Source organism: Vespula pensylvanica, chromosome 5 (genome assembly GCF_014466175.1).
Source record: "Vespula pensylvanica isolate Volc-1 chromosome 5, ASM1446617v1, whole genome shotgun sequence".
Lineage (NCBI taxonomy): Eukaryota > Metazoa > Arthropoda > Insecta > Hymenoptera > Vespidae > Vespula > Vespula pensylvanica.
In genome coordinates this window covers 4621734-4639534 of record NC_057689.1, presented here as the reverse complement: position 1 = coordinate 4639534, position 17801 = coordinate 4621734, and the positions used below count along the sequence as shown (strand labels likewise).

At 40.6% G+C, this 17801-nt stretch overlaps 1 protein-coding gene across 6 annotated transcripts in view; it reads right to left on the bottom strand.

Moving 5' to 3' along the window:
- Positions 1-17801, bottom strand: part of LOC122629658 (fibroblast growth factor 17-like) — a 95121-nt gene that overhangs the window by 29152 nt on the left and 48168 nt on the right. The window contains exon 2 of one of the 6 annotated variants that reach the window (XM_043813347.1): positions 16406-16969. The exons of 3 other annotated variants lie outside the window; for them this stretch is intronic. In XM_043813347.1, coding sequence (XP_043669282.1) covers positions 16406-16425 — 20 coding nt within the window. In that variant the 5' untranslated portion in view covers positions 16426-16969. Of the gene's footprint in view, positions 1-15741; positions 16295-16405; positions 17391-17801 lie in introns of those variants that run through there. 2 more of the 6 variants (XM_043813345.1, XM_043813350.1) reach the window with 2 other exon arrangements.

Genomic DNA, 17801 nt, shown 5'->3' with positions numbered 1-17801 from the left:
TTTTCTTTTTTTCTTCTTCCATGCCAACCGATCACCGGTAGATTTCCAGAGCTCGACATCTTTTTACACACGTCGTCTTAAGGGTGTAATCTGTTTACGATTTTCTCTTATTATCTTCGTCCGTTATGTAAGATTAGATTAACTACATTATAGGCGTTGTTTCTATCTATGAAAAGACGATCGGGACAATACGATAATTGATCGAATTTACGGTATAATTATGAAAATTAATAAGAACGATAATCGACTCTTTGTCTCGATAAAACTCAACGAGAGTTAATTAAAGGGGGGAGAATTTTTCGGATATTAGCTATCGGTACTCTTTTGCTTTCCCCCTCTCTCTCTCTCTCTCTCTCTCTCTCTCTCTCTTTTTTTTATCTAAGTATCTTGAACGCGAAATAAAAAAAAGAAAAAGAAAAAAGGAACAACTGGAAAGGAGAAAGTTGTGTAATCAAGAAGAAAGTTTGTCCATGTACGATGATGATGATGATGATGATGATGATGATGATGATGACGACGATGACGATGACAATGTTGATGAAGAAGAAGAAAACGAATAAGAATAAAAAGACGAAGAAAAAGAAGATCGATTTGGCTACCTGCGTTATTTTTGTCCCATCCGACGTGTTGGCGCCATTGTACTCGCAGCCGATAATCTAATCTCGCGATAATACGCGTCGTTGGACTGACTCTTGTGCGAGAGAACGAGGGAACTCGCGTATATCCGTCGTTGAAGAAGAGAAAGAGAGAAAAAGAGAAAGAGAAAGAGAGAGAGAGAGAGAGAGAGAGAGAGAGGAAAGGAAAGAGGGAACAAGCAACGTGAATTTACGACGGAACGAAAGCGGAATGCGAAAAAGTGGAGAGAGACTCGAGTGGTCGGACACACAATGCGCGTAGCACGAGACGCGTTTACTCGTAGATCACGTTATGTAAGCGAGACGATCGATTAAACGAGATATTTTTATTTCATCGGTTTGTATCGAAAATCGAACGTTTCGTATTCTTCTTTAAGTGAACGATGATGGATCGTCGTCATACAACTCTTCGTATCCTACATAATGATTCGTTTTCTAAGATCGAAATTTTTATTTAGGATTTTTGTTTATGTTTGTTGTATCGACAACTGGTCAGTCAGTCGTACGGATGAACGATGAAATCCGATGTCTATGTAAACAACAACTTTCTCTTGGAAAACGAATCGTACATATCTGTTAAATTCGACGATAGATAATTACTACGAAATAGTATATAATTTTAATATCTAAATGAATTATTATTAATGTAAACGATGAAAATCGTAAATCCAATCGTTCGTCTTTAACTAATTTTATAATGTAATTAAATAAGTGTAAGAAGTCTTAGAAATAAAATTTTCGTTTTATATCTCACTTTTTTTGTTCTTTTTTTTTAATTTTTCTCTTGGTTCTTATGTTCTTTATTTGTTCTTTTTCTTTCTTTTTTCTTTTCTTTTATTTTTTCTTTATTTCAAAAGATGAAGTGCGTAGAAGAATTTTCGCATAGCTTTCAACGCGTTGGACTGGCACGAAACGCGTACCATCGTACTTTATCGTGGCCATTAAGAGGACATTAAGTCGCTCTTGCCAAGGGAAGCAGCTTGTCGCAAAGGACAAAAATCGTATGGCGGTTTCGTATAATCCAACAGTCGCGGCTCGATAAATCGGTCTGTTGGCAGACTTTCGTCAGATTCGAAAGGACGCTTCTTTACTCGTTCTTTTTTACGATTTCTACGTATATCGTCGTATCCCACGAGCTTTATACTTTCCGTGCTTACAACCGAGAGTATTTCATCGAATTTTTCATGTACGCTTAAATGAGACTTTTATTGATACAAATAATAAAAAAGAAAAAAAAGAAGAGGAAGAAAGAAATAAGAAGAGAAATAAAAAGAAACGATATGAACGAAGAAAAAAGAAATTAGAATTTGGATAATAATTGAGATAATTTTTGAGATAATAATTTTCGACGGTCCATGATAATTCGCAAATAAACAACGTCTTTAATTAATTCCTTAATTCTCATGCAAAGTGCGATCGATTGGCGGCGCAAAAAATTTACAAAAAAAAAGTTCGGATCGTGCTGGTACCGTTGAAAACGAAAAACGAATTAACATTCTATTCGTAATATAATGCGCATAAATATCAAAGAGATTGAAGGTATGCGCGAATGGTAATCGGAAGGAAATATTTATTAGAATCTCTCTCTCTCTCTCTCTCTCTTTCTTTGCATTTTTTATTCCTCATCGTCGTCTAAGTCCCTTCTTCATGACGAAAGTTAAGATTCTCGTCTCTAGAAAATATAGCAAAGAGTTAATGTTTTTAACATATCCGATTCCTCTCCTCGAATATAATTTCAAAGTGGAGATAAGCGATGAAGGTAATCCGAACGATTGATCGATCGATCGATTGATCGTAACCATAAGCGGAATATCGCTAAAGTGTCAATAACCTGTCATCGTATTCGAACAAACATAAAATCATATTTATCTTCGATGAATTCCTCTCAATTTGTTCATTAATCACGTATAATCGAAATATTGCCGATTGTCATTGTAATTACGTTCTTCTGTTTCATTTACATTGTTTGATTTGGTTTCTATCTCCCTCTCTCTCTGTCTCTCTCTCTCTTCCAATATATATATATATATATATATATATATATATATATATATATATATATATATACGTATATCTTCTTTCAAGTCGATCTCGAGAGTGCAAATTTGTTTTTTTACGAACGGTTAACCTCCGACTTCTTTTTTCTTTCCTTTTTTTTTTTTTACACGCTCCTCATTTGCAAGCGAGATTTACCTCGTGATTTGTCATTCATAAAGAAGAGAAGAACGTGATGCTATGTTTTCAGAACGAGTGGTCTTGTCGACGAGCGAAAATCGATTCCCGCGATAGGTCAGGCCTACTCATCGAGAAAGAGAAAGAAAGAGAGAGAAAGAGAGAGTGAGAGAGAGAAGCGCATAAATAACGAAGTCGAAGAAGCACGCGTGACTCGTTTATTCTTAACGTATGCTCGTCTGATTATCAGTTAGAATCCTGATATATCGCCAAGGGAATGATTATTCCCTGGATTGAGTGTGTAATTGCGAACGGCGAAATAACAGGCCCATTAAGGATACCTGAGGAGAGTCGGAAGATCCCTTTCCTTGAGGAAGAAAGAGAAAAAGAAAGAGAAAGAGATAGAGAGAGAAAGAGAGAGAGAAAGAGAAAGAGCCTAATCGATGGGGTTATTAGTACTTCACGCGTGAAACTCCGAATTTGCAGGTTACGAGCAGGAGAACGCACGATACCTTTCTTGGTTGGTGGTCCACTAATGCGTTATGAAATCTAGTTACGTGCTATAATGCTCTCTCTCTCTCTCTCTCTCTCTCTCTCTCTCTCTCTCTCTTTCTCTCTCTCTTGATAATATATTCGAGGTGTTCCCTTTAACTCGATTAACTGAACCAGCTATATACCTACATATATTTATCTTTATCGATCGTATAAGCAGAAGTTGTTATACCTGTATCTGTTTTCTTTTCTTTCTTTTCTTCTTTTTTCTCTCTCTTTTTTTTTTCTTTTTTTGTAGAAAAAGAAAAACGTACTTTAAAGAGGATCGAATTATGAATATAGTAACCTTATGTATATTTGTACAAGTAAGGTCCAATTATTTGACATTAGAAAAAGTTACTCCTACGATCATTTCTTTTCCCGTTTCGTTCTTAACGCAGTCAATGACACTGGCGACGAATACTTGGCGGTTACTGCGTAACTAAACGTCCAGGCCGCCCGCGTCGTGAACTGAAGATGTTTGTTTGGTTTTCCCACGAAGAATGCTGTGAAGCACTCTCGAAAGTCAGCCGGCCGTGCGCGTCGAGAGTGTCCGAGAGTTTCCGAGACTCGACCGTCTTCGATCTTCCTCCTCCTCCTCCTCCTCCTCCTCCTCCTGCTCCTCCTTCTCCTCCTCCATCTCCTCCTCCACCCTGTTTCTTCTCGTTCTTCTTTGCTTCGAAGATAACGGGAGAAAACGAGAGAAGGAGGAGAATGAAAAAAGATCGAAGTAGAAGACTCACTTTTATTATACAAGTACTACCGATCTCTCGTTAAAGGACCATCAACGATATACACGTATATATGTATATATCTATGTGTCTATGTTTATACATGGATACGTTTCACAAAGGAAAACTATCATTTTAAAACCAGTTAAAGCGTTGATGTTGTTTTAGAAAATCGGTGATCATTTTCGAAAACGTTGCAGCCAAGCGGTCTGACGATGATGGTGGATCTGGTTATCTCTCTACGCGACTGACGTGATATTTGTCAAGTTACTATCGTCGTACGATGCGAGAAAACAAATGTTTTCTCCTTTCGAGTCGACTTCTCTCGTTCACGGTCGAACAATTAATAATCGACCGTTCGATCCATTTAAAACAACATTATAAATATGTTTTTTTTTTCTTTCTTTCTTTCTTTCTTTTTTTTTCTTCTTTTTTTCTGACCGAATAAAAATGTTTTTGTTGTATTCGAAAATTGATATAAATATAGAAAAGAAAGATGACAATGAAACTTTAATAAAGACAGAAGAGAAGGACGTATATATCCTTTCTCGAATACATACGCGAAATTAATAAACCGATGGTGTCTTCGATGGCTAATATAAACTAATTAATTAATATCTATTATCGATTTCGTGTATCGTCGATGAGACATTTCGCAGAGTCCCTTAAAGTCGATATCTCGAACGGTTATCGTTCTTTCGCTGAAGAGATGCCAGAGAATACTCTCGATAGCGTCTCGACGCTCTAAATATTTAGTCTCCCGATCACTGACCCTTCTCAAGGAGGCAGTCGTTGTGCTCGCTGCGTACATACCTACTCACTGAACGATTACTAACGTTGCACGGGCTTTGTGCTGACGAGAAGAATGCAACGATGACGTATTGGTATTCCCTTATCGAACTTCTATCGTATTACGCGAGTTAAAAAGAATAACAATGAGAACGAAGGTTTAGATTCATGAAGATGAAATCGAATCATTCGGCCCTCTTTGATTTTTGTCCATCTGTCTATCGGTCTGTCTACCTTTTTCTCTTTCTACTTTTTCAATAATTGTTAATTCTTTTTCTCGAGAGCCGAAAGCATCTATCTTCGAAAACGGAAACATGCGATTTGCATGAACGGATAAAACTCTGTCCGAGCGTAAGACGCGGAGCATCGTCTTTGAGAATTTCTTGGTAACACGAAAGAAACGTTCTTTTAAGAGTTACGTGACAGATCTCAGAGTTCGACGGCCGAGTCTTTACTATTGGACGAAGAGAAAGAAATTGAGAAAGAGAGATAGAAAGAAGATAGGATGAGGCAAGGAAAAGCCGGACAAAACAAGACGCGAAAGGAGCTTCGCGACAAGTCAGCGAAATAAAGTTTTCCTCCTTGGCCGATTCTCGGCGCCCGAAAACTTGGAGAAACTGGAAGTGTCTTCCTCGGGGCACCTTAAAAGAGGAATGAGAGGAAAGGAGAAAGGGGAAAACGAAAAGAAAAGCGGTATCCGAGGATTCTCTGGATATCTCTGGATATCTCGGTGCTGGTGGACGTAGAGGAAGAAAGGCAATGCTCCCCGAAATAAAGTCGATGGCCGAGCTCGTTCTGGACAAGGAGAGAAGGAAGAGGAGGTACGATCGACTTGGTGAGTTCAATTTGTAAACAGGACTCTCAATAATGGAAGATTGTTACACCCGAGGGAACAAACTCCTTCCTTCCTCTTTTCTTCTTTTTCTTCTTCTTCTTCTTCTTCGTCTTCTTCTATCTTCCACTTCTTCTCACGACTCAAAATAAAAAAAAGAGAGAGAGAGAGAGAAGTTTAACATCGTTTCACGGCTGTACAAAATCCACGACTGCAAAGTGTCGTTTGACGGAAAGAACCGTTTCTTCGTCGTGTAGATACACGTAGAGAAGCTCGCCGTAAAACTTGCTTCTCCTTCATACGTTTCGCGATGGACTTTATCGCTTCCTCGTATGCACACGAAAAGCCCGTAGAAGGAATTACGACTCAACGTTGTCCGAATATCTACGTGCTAGATAGAAAGAGAGAGAGAGAGAGAGAGAGAGAGAGAGAAAGATCGTACTCTTTTGCGAATTATCTTGGGTCTGGCGTAAAAAACGAGCAGTATGTATTTATTCGGGATGCTGAGAAAAAGAAGCTTGGATCAGTCGTACTTTGAAATAAAACGAAGTAAGAAAAAAAAAAAAAGAAAAAGGATAAAAAGAATAAAAAGATCAGTCGAACGAATGAACGAACGAACACGAGGAGAGCTCTCCGAGTTAAGGAAAGGATATAAAAATTTGTTTCTCGGAGGAGGCGGAGTAGAACAACGACGACTATGTGAGAGAGAGAGAGAGAGAGAGAGAGGTAGGAGAGGAAGCTTCGTGGATATTGCCTCCCGAGTTGGACGGCCATTATCCACCCCATTTCATCTCCGCCTGTACCTGCTTTCCGTTCGCGGCCGCCGCGGCGCGCAGTTACAACGTGGAAGCATAAAAATTGATTGCCGCCGGCGCGTCTCCTTCCGAAAGAAAAAGAGAGAAAGGGGGGAGGTCCTTGGACCGAATGACGTCACGCGACGCGACGATAACGAGGGATATGGGGGTCGATGACTTTTTTCTTTCTTTCTTCTTCTTTTCTTCTACTTCTTCTTACTCTTATTCTTATTCTTCTTCTTTGCCTCTACCCTTATGAGTGAAAACAAGAAAGATAGAGAAAGAGAGAGAGAGAGAAAGAGAGAGAGAGAGAGAGAGAGAGAGAGAGAGAGAGAGAGAGAGAGAGAGAGAGAGAGAGAGAGAGAGAGAAGAAAACGTCTGTAACTTCCCGTACGTTCCGTGCTACTTGGTCGTTCCTCGTGATTTACACGATCATTAACGATACGGCTGTTAGAAGGGAAGGAAGAAAAAGGGAGACAGAGACATAGAGAGATTTACGCCGTTCTGGAGGGCTTCGAGGGCTAACACACGCTTCGAGAAGGGCTGCCCGATCGAACCCCTTTTACGAGCTCTCCGACTGGTTACTCCACTGACCGAGATGCGCGGCACTCGACACAAATATTCCACCATCCGTCTTCTCTCTCTTTCTCTTTCTCTCTCTCTCTTTTTCTCTTTCTCCCACTTTTTTCTTTTTCTCTTTCTCCCACTTTTTCTCTCTTTTTCTCTTTTTCCTTTACTACGGTGCTCCGATATATTTTACGCGAGAGTCCGAGTTTATGCGATCGTTATTTTCCTACTTTACATTGCTTATCCGCCATGTTCGTCGAAAATATAAAGTATGAAAGGCTTAGGTTCGTGAAATAAAGTACGGTCTTGCAGATTTTCTATACGGGGAACACGAACAGTGCAGACGTGAAAATTACAACGTTAATGTGTATTACAAACAGGTAACCGAGAAGGTGTAATTATCGTTCTATAGTTTGATACGATAAGATATACGACGAATGGAGGAGAGTGGAAGAGGAGAATAAAATACGAAGCGTGCCGATGAAAGGTTTTTCACGTCACCCTGAACCTTTCTCTCTCTCTCTCTCTCTCTCTCTCTCTCTCTCTCTCTCTCTCTCTCTCTCTCATTCTCTTTTTCTCTCTCTTTCTCTGTCTCACTTTTTTTCCCCACTACTTATTTCTCGTTCTACTCGACGAGTACACCGTGCTACGAGTTGATTGACTTTTTAATTGAACCCACCACGGAGGGTAATTACCATCGTTCTCCTTGTCCCTTGTCCTCGAAATTCACTAAAATAGACGTCTTTGCGATCGAGTAGTTTTTTCATTCTCCCAGTTTCTCTCTCTTTCTCATTGTTTCTTTCACTTTTATTATGCACTCGTTTTTAGCAAAACTTTACATCGAGATAATAACGATATAAAAATACTAAAAAACTGCTTTTTATTTCAGATTTATTAAGTCAATGCGAACGATCACATTGCGTCGGCCATTTTATCCTCGACCGGATTCCTCTCAAGATCCTCCCACTCGCGTACGTAACCGAACTTTCACGAGCAAGCAGAATTAATACCGGACCGATCTCAGGCCTTCCCTCTTCCCTCTCCTTTCTCTCTTGCTTAATGATCACGTAAATTACATCGACGACGATTCATCGTATCTTTCCCTTTTGCCAGTATATCATATATTTCCCGTTTCCCTTTAAAGTAGATAGGAGTAAGAATGTAAATAAAATGTTGAAACTTTCACTGTAACGACAACGACGATCGCGAGAATGTAGGTATATAGCTGATCGCACTCGTACGGATGTATGCAAATGGTATTACCGCGAAACAATCATAATTTTCCACGAAGTTCGACTCGAACGACACGAACTTATGTGCTTTCAAAGATCGTTATCGCGGTGCAATACCGTACAAAAGCTCCCATCGAAGTTGTTCCACCCTTTCTCATTCTCTCTCTCTCTCTCTCTCTCTCTCTCTCTCTCTCTCTCTCTATCTCTATCTCTCTTATTCTTGTAGTTACATATACGATATCGTATGAGACTTTCGAATTGTTAACGAACTAAGGTACGATCGATAGTTCGGCAAAAGCCATTCCAAGAAGTCGCGTAATCCGAGCGAAGCCATCGTAACCAAGAGGATATTCACGTTAAAAGAATAAAAAAAATGAGCCCGTTTACATATAATCGACGAGTTCATAGTCAGAAAAAAGAGAAAATCCAAGAATGAGTGCATGGAGTCGATATCCTAATATAGCATGAACGTTGATATCCTATCTTTCTATATTTTCTTCTTTCGAAGCTTTCTCCATCGTTCATTCATCGGTAATAGTGACGTAGTGTGTGATGACGTAAATAGTTTACTACTAGTACTACTACTACTATTACTATTACTATTACTATTACTGCTACAAAGGAAACGTCGATACTATTGGTCTCCGACCAACTCCAAAATAAATCTTAAAAAAAGAAAAAAGTAAAAAACAGAGAGAGAGAGAGAGAGAGAGAGAGAGAGAGAGAGAGAGAGAGAGAGAGAGAGAGAGAGAGAGAGAGTGAGAGGAAGAGAGAAAAGAAAGAAAAGAAGAAAGAAGAAAAGAAAAAGCGTAAAAACATGGGAGTTAATCGATGCAAATCCCATTGTCATACAAATGGGAGGAGCCAAAAAGAAAAAAAAAGGAAAAGAAACGTGACGGCAGCAAACCGTGAGAAAAGGAGAAAGAAAGAAAGGATCGAAAACGATAAAAGAGGAGGTTTCGTCTGTTTCGCTGAGAGGATAATAAACGCGTGTACGAGAAAAGGAAAAAAAAGCAAAAGAAAGAAAAAAAAAAAAAGAAAAATAAAGAAGAGGGGGCGTTTATGCGACACGTGGAAGGAACGGCGCGTAATCGATTACGAGAAGAGGAGGCTCGCGTGTCGCGTGCTCGACTATCGAAGAACAATAAGAGGCCGTCTGCCGCCACGCGAGCGCGTGGGTGGAAGAACCGAGTTTCTCTCTCTTTCTCTCTTTTTCTTTCTCTCTCTCTCTCTCTCTCTTTCTCTCGCTCTCTCTGTTGTTTGTTGCGTTGCGTTAATACTATGTGAGTGAGAGTAGGGGTGGGAAAACGATGCTCTTCTCATTTTCATTCTTTTTTTTTTGTTTTCTTTATCCAATCGTTCGTTCGTCTCTCTCTCTCTCTCTCTCTCTCTCTCTCTCTCTCTCTTTCTTTCTTTCTATTTTACGCACAAGGGAAAAAGAAACACGCGTGGCGGTCCATATGCTTCTTTTCGCGGTCGTTTCTTGGACGTTTCCCAGAAGAGGGTGACATTAAAAGTGCAATAGCCCGATCTCGATGCGTCCTGGTCGTTCGGTTAATGGCCGACAGCGACGCTTGGATCTTGGCTCGCTTCGCGAACAACGAATCTAATGACTAGAGATACACAAAAAAATAAGTCTACTGAAGAAAGGATGAGAGAAGGAAAGTGATAAAGTTGATGTGTAAGAAAGAGGTCTTCGTTATTTATTTCTTTCTCCCTTTCTCTCTATGTATACACACACACATATATATTATATATTCTCTCTCTATGTGTGTGTATATATATATATATATATATATATATATATATATATATATATATATTCTCGGCTGTTAGGAACAATAATGGACAACGTGTTCCTGCATTAATGATGTACACGTGTATGAGGCAATCGAGACACGGCCTTCATTATTTTCGCATTGTTTACAGTACTTTTCGGTTCACTGCTCTCTTATCTCTTTATTTTCTAGCCAACGATAATATCGATAGTGTAAGAGAAAAAGAAGTACGGTCTGGCCAAACGAAAGACTATTCTGGATTTATGCGAGTGGAAAGATTCACGGTCAAGAAATAAATTCATTTTCGTATTACGATGTCGAGTCAAAATCGAATAGGATCCAACGAGTAAATAAATTATATAACCATATACATATATTTTGATCATAATAAATGAATCAATTGATTCGTATGAAAAATCTTACGATTTATTACACGGTCATATTTATTTAATAATATTAACCCTTCGAGAAATATTTTATATCGTCATTGAAATTCTCGCGGAACTATTCGTCTCGTTGTTTTTTTTTTTCGTGTAAGGAGAAAACAAAAAAATAGAAAGAAGAAAAAAGAATGAAAAAGGGGGATGTACGAGTCGATCGATCATTGGTAGCTTCTTCGTCGAGGACTTCTCTCGTTCGGCAGAACGTCGATTTATCTCCCTCGAGACGGCGGCGCCGGACTTTGTACCTCGTGACCCGTCGCGGTCGCCGCGAGGAGTAGTGAACTGGATCGAAGTTAAGCGCGACCGAAGGAGAGCCTCACGCTTACACGGCCAACAGAGAGTTATCGATTCCTCTTTCTTCGGTTCCCTCTTTCTCTCGGCCTCGACGTTTCGAGCGTTCGCGGCATGCCTCGTCGTTTCCCGGAAGTTCCGTTAATAGGCACGGATCTATAGTCGTGCGTGCATGTCCCTCGTTCTAGGGACCCCACGCGAGGGAAAAAGAAAAGAAAAAGAAAACGAACGAGAGAGAAAGAGAGAGCAGAGACAGAACAGACAGACAGATAGAGAGAGAGAGAGAGAGAGAGAGAGAGAGGGTGAAAGGGAGTACAAGAAAAATAATGTATAAGAGTTAGATAGGGATAGAAGTTTTCTTTTTCAATGGGGTTGAACGAGTAGATAAGAGATTTCTCTTTTTCTCTTTCTCTCTATCTCTTCTAATCAGATCGGATTATATACAAAAATATCTACAACGAACGAGATCTATATACTTTGAAGAAACTTGCACAGTTTTTTACAGACGACGCATGGACGATACGTCGAATGTGTCGCTCGAGTGAACGACCAGTTAAATTCGATCTTATTTTTGATCAGAAGGGGACAATGGCGCCAGATTGTCACGTAGCCAACGAAACCAAATCGACTAAATCATCTTCCTCTTTATTTCTTATTTATTTTCTATTTAGTCTCACACAAAGAACAAGATTTTTGTTCAACGAACCGATCACTCTTTGTACGTTGATTCGATCCGTACACGCAAGCTCCTTTCCTCTCCGTGAGTTTCGATGGCAATCGCGTGAGTTAAAGCGTAACGCGCGTTATCGGCCTTCGAGACGTACGCGTACGTGCTCGATAATAGCGTTCTAGCGTATTAGCGAGTATGAGAACGAGCGAACGATACCCGACTACGGCGTAGAATTACGCTTGCGACGTGTTTGTCGTTTCTCGCGGTTGAACCCTTTCTTTTCTTCTCGCCAGGGTTACGAAGGATTTTCTAGGACGTTAGGTCGTTGTCGTGACCTATGCCGTTACGCCGTATGAAAGAAAAGTAAGAGTCTTTGGTCGTCTTTAGAATGTAATAACGTAGATAACAGCGTATTCCATTGTATTTACTTTATCAAATTATTTTATGGAGAAACGTCCATTTTTTTCTTTCTTTCGTTTCTTTTTTCTTTTCCCTTTAGAAATCATTAGGCAATCAAATTTTTTGTCGTTCCTTCGGAGTTTGGAATCTTAAATTATTGACCGGACGATAAAAGTTCTCGATCGAATCTTAAGTGAGTTCAAAAAAAAAGAAGGAGAAAGAAAGTGAGAAAGAGATAAAAGAGGCAAATATACACCTGCCAAAGGTATGAGAGAGAGACAGAGAGAGAGAGAACATTATTCCATCGTAAATGAATACCTTTACTTAGCACGTTATCGAACCTTGTAATTGACCAAATTACCGATAGAGAGAATCGCCGGTACCGAGCCCTGGGAAAATCAGGACTTTACTCTCGTAGCTTTCTCGGCTGAACGAGAAGCGACAAAGTGCTTGACCCGGCAACTCGTAGACAAGGACGACGATAAAGGTAATGGATCTTCTATTAGGGACCGAAAGGGTCGAATACTTTGTTCGAACGCTTCTGACTCTGAACGAGAGCCAACGTAAAGTTACTCTATCCCTCCCATTCGTTCGTAACGGGCATCGGGTTAAGTGGCTCTTAAATGAATTGTGAATTAATCAAATCGTAACATCGTAAATTTACTCTCAAAATATTCCAAGCGAAACTTTGGCGATCCAATTGGGACCATCGTCAAATAGAATTTTTCAACTATTCGTATTACTGAAGATACTTCAATTTATTTCGTAGTACATCGGAAGGATCGAGAATTCGATGTATCGATTAAAAAAAAAAAAAAAAAAAAAAAAGAAATAGAAGGAAAAAGAAAAAAATCGAATAATATCATTAACGTCCTATTGTTTTCCAGAATTCTATCAGCTTTGATGTCAGCTATCGTGTAGCACGAAGCACTTGTCAGATAGAATACCGTGAAAATTTCGTAAACGATGCTTTTAACGTTCACCGAGTTTCAATCGATTCTCCCCTCTAATCACGTTCTATCCACTTTAATGTTACTCTCATAGACTCGAGATATTTCCTACGAAAAAGTGCCAATATTGAAAAAGAAAAGTGACGTGGGAAAGAGTTTATTTCGAGTGCCGAGAATCTTGCGTCATACAGAGGAAACGATTCAAAGAAAGATTTTCTTGAGATTAGAACTGGCATGAATTAACCATAAGTCGTCACGTTTGACGTTCGTGCAAATGATACTCGATTTCCGTGCAAACTACGTTTTGCGTGCGCTTCCGACAACCGAGGAACGATTAAAGCGACCATAAAGACGATTATGAAGAAAAAAGAAAAAAGAAGAAGACACGCAGGATTATAAAAGTGGATGTATCGAAGAGACACAATCAAGATCCTCTCTCTCTCTCTCTCTCTCTCTCCATCCCTCTCTTCTAAGAAAAACATTGATTACACGGTTAAAAGAGTTTAATTGCTGGGTGTCCCCTCACGTTTCTGCCTCTCGAACAAAGTGCAGAGAATCGAGTAAAATCGAAGAGGATCGAGTAGGGGCGGCGTGCACGCTAAAATCTTTCCTCTGTTCGCTCGTTATTCATATTAGCACACGTACCGTGCGCGATTTACAATGTTTACCAGTCCATGGCGTAGGTCGAGAATGAGTGAGTGAATACGAGAAAAAAAGAAAGAGAGAGAGAGAGAGAGAGAGAGAGAGAGAGAGACATCGTCACATTCTCGACGTACTCCCACCTGCTATCTTCGTCATCGAGGTCGTAACGAGGAAAACCTGCCTTTTCTTTCTTTTATTTTATCTTCCTCCTTTTTTCTTCTTCTACTCTTTTTCTTCTTCATCTTCATCTTCATCTTCTTCTTCCGAACGAAACGCCGTAAACATCATTGACCCGAATAAGATTCTGGTTAGCTGCTTCGTCGAGAGTCATCGGCTTTACTCGAAGCCATGAACGGAGAATCCATTACTCCTACCTTTTTCTTTTTCTTATGTTAGCCACCGGAAATTAGCGCCGCGATCGAGTTAGCTGGCCATCGATGATGACGACGTCGACGAGGAGCGTGCGCGTGCCGTTTGTTTGGCGGTAAACACGCTTTACGCCCGGAGATAAGAGCCGACCGGCCGTTAAAACGGAAAATATGCTTTGAAAGGTAGCGACTCGTGAAAGGCTCCGCGCGTTCATACATCGTCGTTGTCGTCGTTGTCATCGACGTTATCGTTGCCGTGTTCGCAGGGGATAATTCAGGTGCAATTCAGATCGATTTACATACATATGTATATATACATATACATATCTTGTTTGGTACGAACGAACATCATTATATTCTACGATGATTATCCATGTTTACGCGTAAATCCATGTCGCTGAAGTAGTATCGACGGGACATAAATCAACAATTTGATTGCATAAAAAGAGATCTATATTTCTGAAAATGTAGTTGACTGTAGTCAAAAGATAGGGTAAGAATGGATTACGTCTATGATACCAATGATGTGATCCGAAAAAAAACTGATAGACGATTCGATATACTTCGTTCAATCGTAATAACAATCGTATCCTTTTCATCGATCGACGCAATTCGATCTCACTTTGTATCGTTATAAACGACGCAACGAGTTTTAGAAAGAAAACGATTGGAACTCTAGGTGTAAGAAAAGACTCGTACGAGTTAAAGAGATACAAAGAGAAGAAGAATCTAAAAATCAATTGGGAGAGGGAGAGAGATTGCCTAATCAATCGGTACTCATCCAGAAGGCATTTTAATTGCGCGTTTCGCTTATCTAAAATATGCCACCTTATCGTCAACGTATCGTCTGATTTTTCCAAGCGACAACCCAACTGCTAGCCGATAATCGAGCGAATTCTTTGGTCGAGTGTTTACTCGGACTCGAACGCCGGCAGCACTGAACGTTGTTACGCTGATCGGCAACGAGTCTTCCACCTCCTCCTACACAAAAGAGAAGAAGAGCGCCGGGCGCTCGCTTGGCTCGTGCACGTGCCCGATAGATAAATCATTGATAAATCGTGACGTTCTATCTTCGAAGCTCGAAATCGTCTATCAGAGTTTCTAGGTCGTATCTTTAATATTCCCTTTTCAAATTTTCCTATCGTTCGATTTCCAATTAAACTTTACAATCAAGTCGTTTCTACATTATATCAATAACAAAGTTCTTTCTTTCTTTCTTTCTTTCTTTCTTTCTTTTTTTTTTTTAATACACGTACGTTACATATTCGACGTTTTTATTAATTTTATTAATAATCTCCCTCCTGTTTATCCCACCAGTCAAAAAAAGAAAGAAGAAAAAACGACAACGATGGATTACGCAGACGATAATCCTGATCGATAGGAGCAACTATGTTTCCCATGCAAAAGAAAGAGAAAACGAGAGAAAGAGAAGTTCTTACAAGGGGTGAGGGAAGCCTCAACGGGGCTCGTAAGCGAAACTCATCGTACCTTACGGTTGAGGGTACGCTCTCGACGATAGGGCTGCCTCCGAATGAATACGAACCGAGCAGGAATGAGAAGAAGGGTGAGATAGTGTTTTCGGTTCGCCGCACCATCAAAATACGAGCCGTGGAATCGCGCGTTAAATCCGTACGGCCCTTCTAACCGTTGAATTAGGACAGCCTGTCCGATGCCTTTTTTTTGCATCCCTAAGAAGAATCCCCTTTGGTAAAGTACGATCGAAAAGGGTCGGTCGAAAGCAAAGAACGAGAATGAGAATCACTGAACACACCGTGGGTACCGTTATGCAAGCGTCGAAAGTCAAGCTTTTCTCGTTTTTCTTCTAGGAAATAAGAATTTTATCCTATCCATTATTAAACGCACGAAAGGAAACGCGAAAAAGATTTTTCGTAAAGGTGGTGGGTAGCGTAAACTTACATTTGGTAGCGCGTTAGACGAGGTCGATCGTGAAGGGAGCGCGTGATCCGAAGCGGACGTCATCCCAGTGATCGTGTACCTCGAAGCTTCGTTTAACCGGGACTCCCAGGATCATTCACCAAGTTGCGGAGTCGCGTGCGCACTCGCGACCCACCACCGACACCACCAACAGCACCAACGAGCACCACTACCACCAACACGAGCCAATGCTCGCCACGACGATGATCACCGGCGAGTAACATGCGATAAATATATAGAGATGACTCGACACGAGCATCTCTCCTTTTTTTCTCCCTTCGAAAGAGCAAGGCAAAAAGTGTCATCAAGTGTCCGAGTACCGTGGGGGCGACGATTTTGAGATCGTCCGATCGTTCGATCCTCGGGGAATCATTCTAACCGGATCGATTTAGATCACGAGAAAATAAAGATGGTACTCTGATGATCTTCCGTTTCCAAGAGGGTGTTTTACACTCGACCGGTTCGAACTTTCACTCTCACTCTTTCCCTCTCTCTCTCTTTCTCTTTTTCTCTATCTTTCTATTTATATATATGTATCTATATAAGTATATAAATATATAAATATATAAATATATAAATATATATATATATATCTTTCTCTCTATTTATTGTTTTTTTTTTTGCGTTTGCTAGAAAACACACTCACGTGCTCAAAGTGAGACGCATCCAGGCGCGTTGCGTCAGCAGCGTCGACGCATTGCGTCGGGCTGGCCTGTGGGTTGCTGCTTTCAAATTCCACGCATCTAGCCACGCGTTTCCCGCTACTTCTTCTTCTTCTTCTTCTTCTTCTTCTTTCTCTGCTATCTCGTACACTCTCTTATCCTCACGAAAAGCTCTCACTTCCTCCTATCTTTTCACACACTCACCAACAAATTTCCACAAATTTCCACAAATATCCGATCCACTCTCTCCCTCTCCCTCTCTTTTCTCTTTCTTTCTCTCCGTCTCTATCTCTCTCTCTTTCTCTTTTCCTTTCTTTTTCCCTTTGCAAGCACTCTGAAAGAACGTTTTCTCTCTCTCTCTCTCTCTCTCTTTTTCTACGTAGCACCTCGACGAGCTTGCACCTCGCGAATCACCGAAGAATCAACACAAAATTCCGGCTTGCCTCTTGACTCGGATATTTATCCTCTCCGAGGATGCCGCCTTCTTTGAGGGTGGAAACGTCTTGACCCTCGGCGGAAAGCCATCGAAAACTTATTCAACGGCTCGACTGTAGAAATGAGACGACTGTTGAAAAATCGTAATGCGCCGAGAAGAAGAGCGAGAAGAATGAGAAGATAGAAAAGAGAAATAAAGGAACACCTCACGATTAAATCTAATAGAAATATATCCACGTGCGTCGTCTAGGCCTTTGTAATTGTAAGAAAAGAGAACAAGAAAAAAAGGATGAAAATCGAATAATTAGTCGTATAAATTCGTATAAACACTGTTAGTGTTCTCGTTCGAAGTCGATCTCGGAGGGCGATCTCGAAGGGCGATCTCGGAGGGCGATCGACAATATCGGATCACCGCGCGGCGCGCTCGATGAAGAAGAAGAAACGGTATCGGCTTTGGGCCGTGAGACTCTGAGCGGCGCGAGTCAGCCCTACTAGCGTGTTGTTCGCTTCTCGCTTACCTGGCCGCCGCCGTTGCCCTGCTGCTGCCGCCGCTCGCCTAGACCGTACCCCCACCCCTCTCGTGCCACCCCTCCACTCGTATCGTACACGCGGCTGCCCCTCCATCCGGCCACTTCTCCTCCCACCCCACTCAACTCAGAGCTCCCTACCACGTTTCCACAACGCCCCCGCCACTGACGATCCTCAACCCTATTTGTTATACTTCTTCTTATGTTCTTATTTAATTCTTTTTTTATATATGTTTATATTTACATATGTATGTATATATGTATATGTATATTTTTATATACGTATATTTATATCTACTTATAGAAAATCTATTGATCTCTTCCCTTTGTTCTATTTACTTATTCCTTGATTAATAATCGTATGCCGTATAAAATGAATGATTGGTTCCACGCTAATCTCCTTGTCCTTTTATTTCTT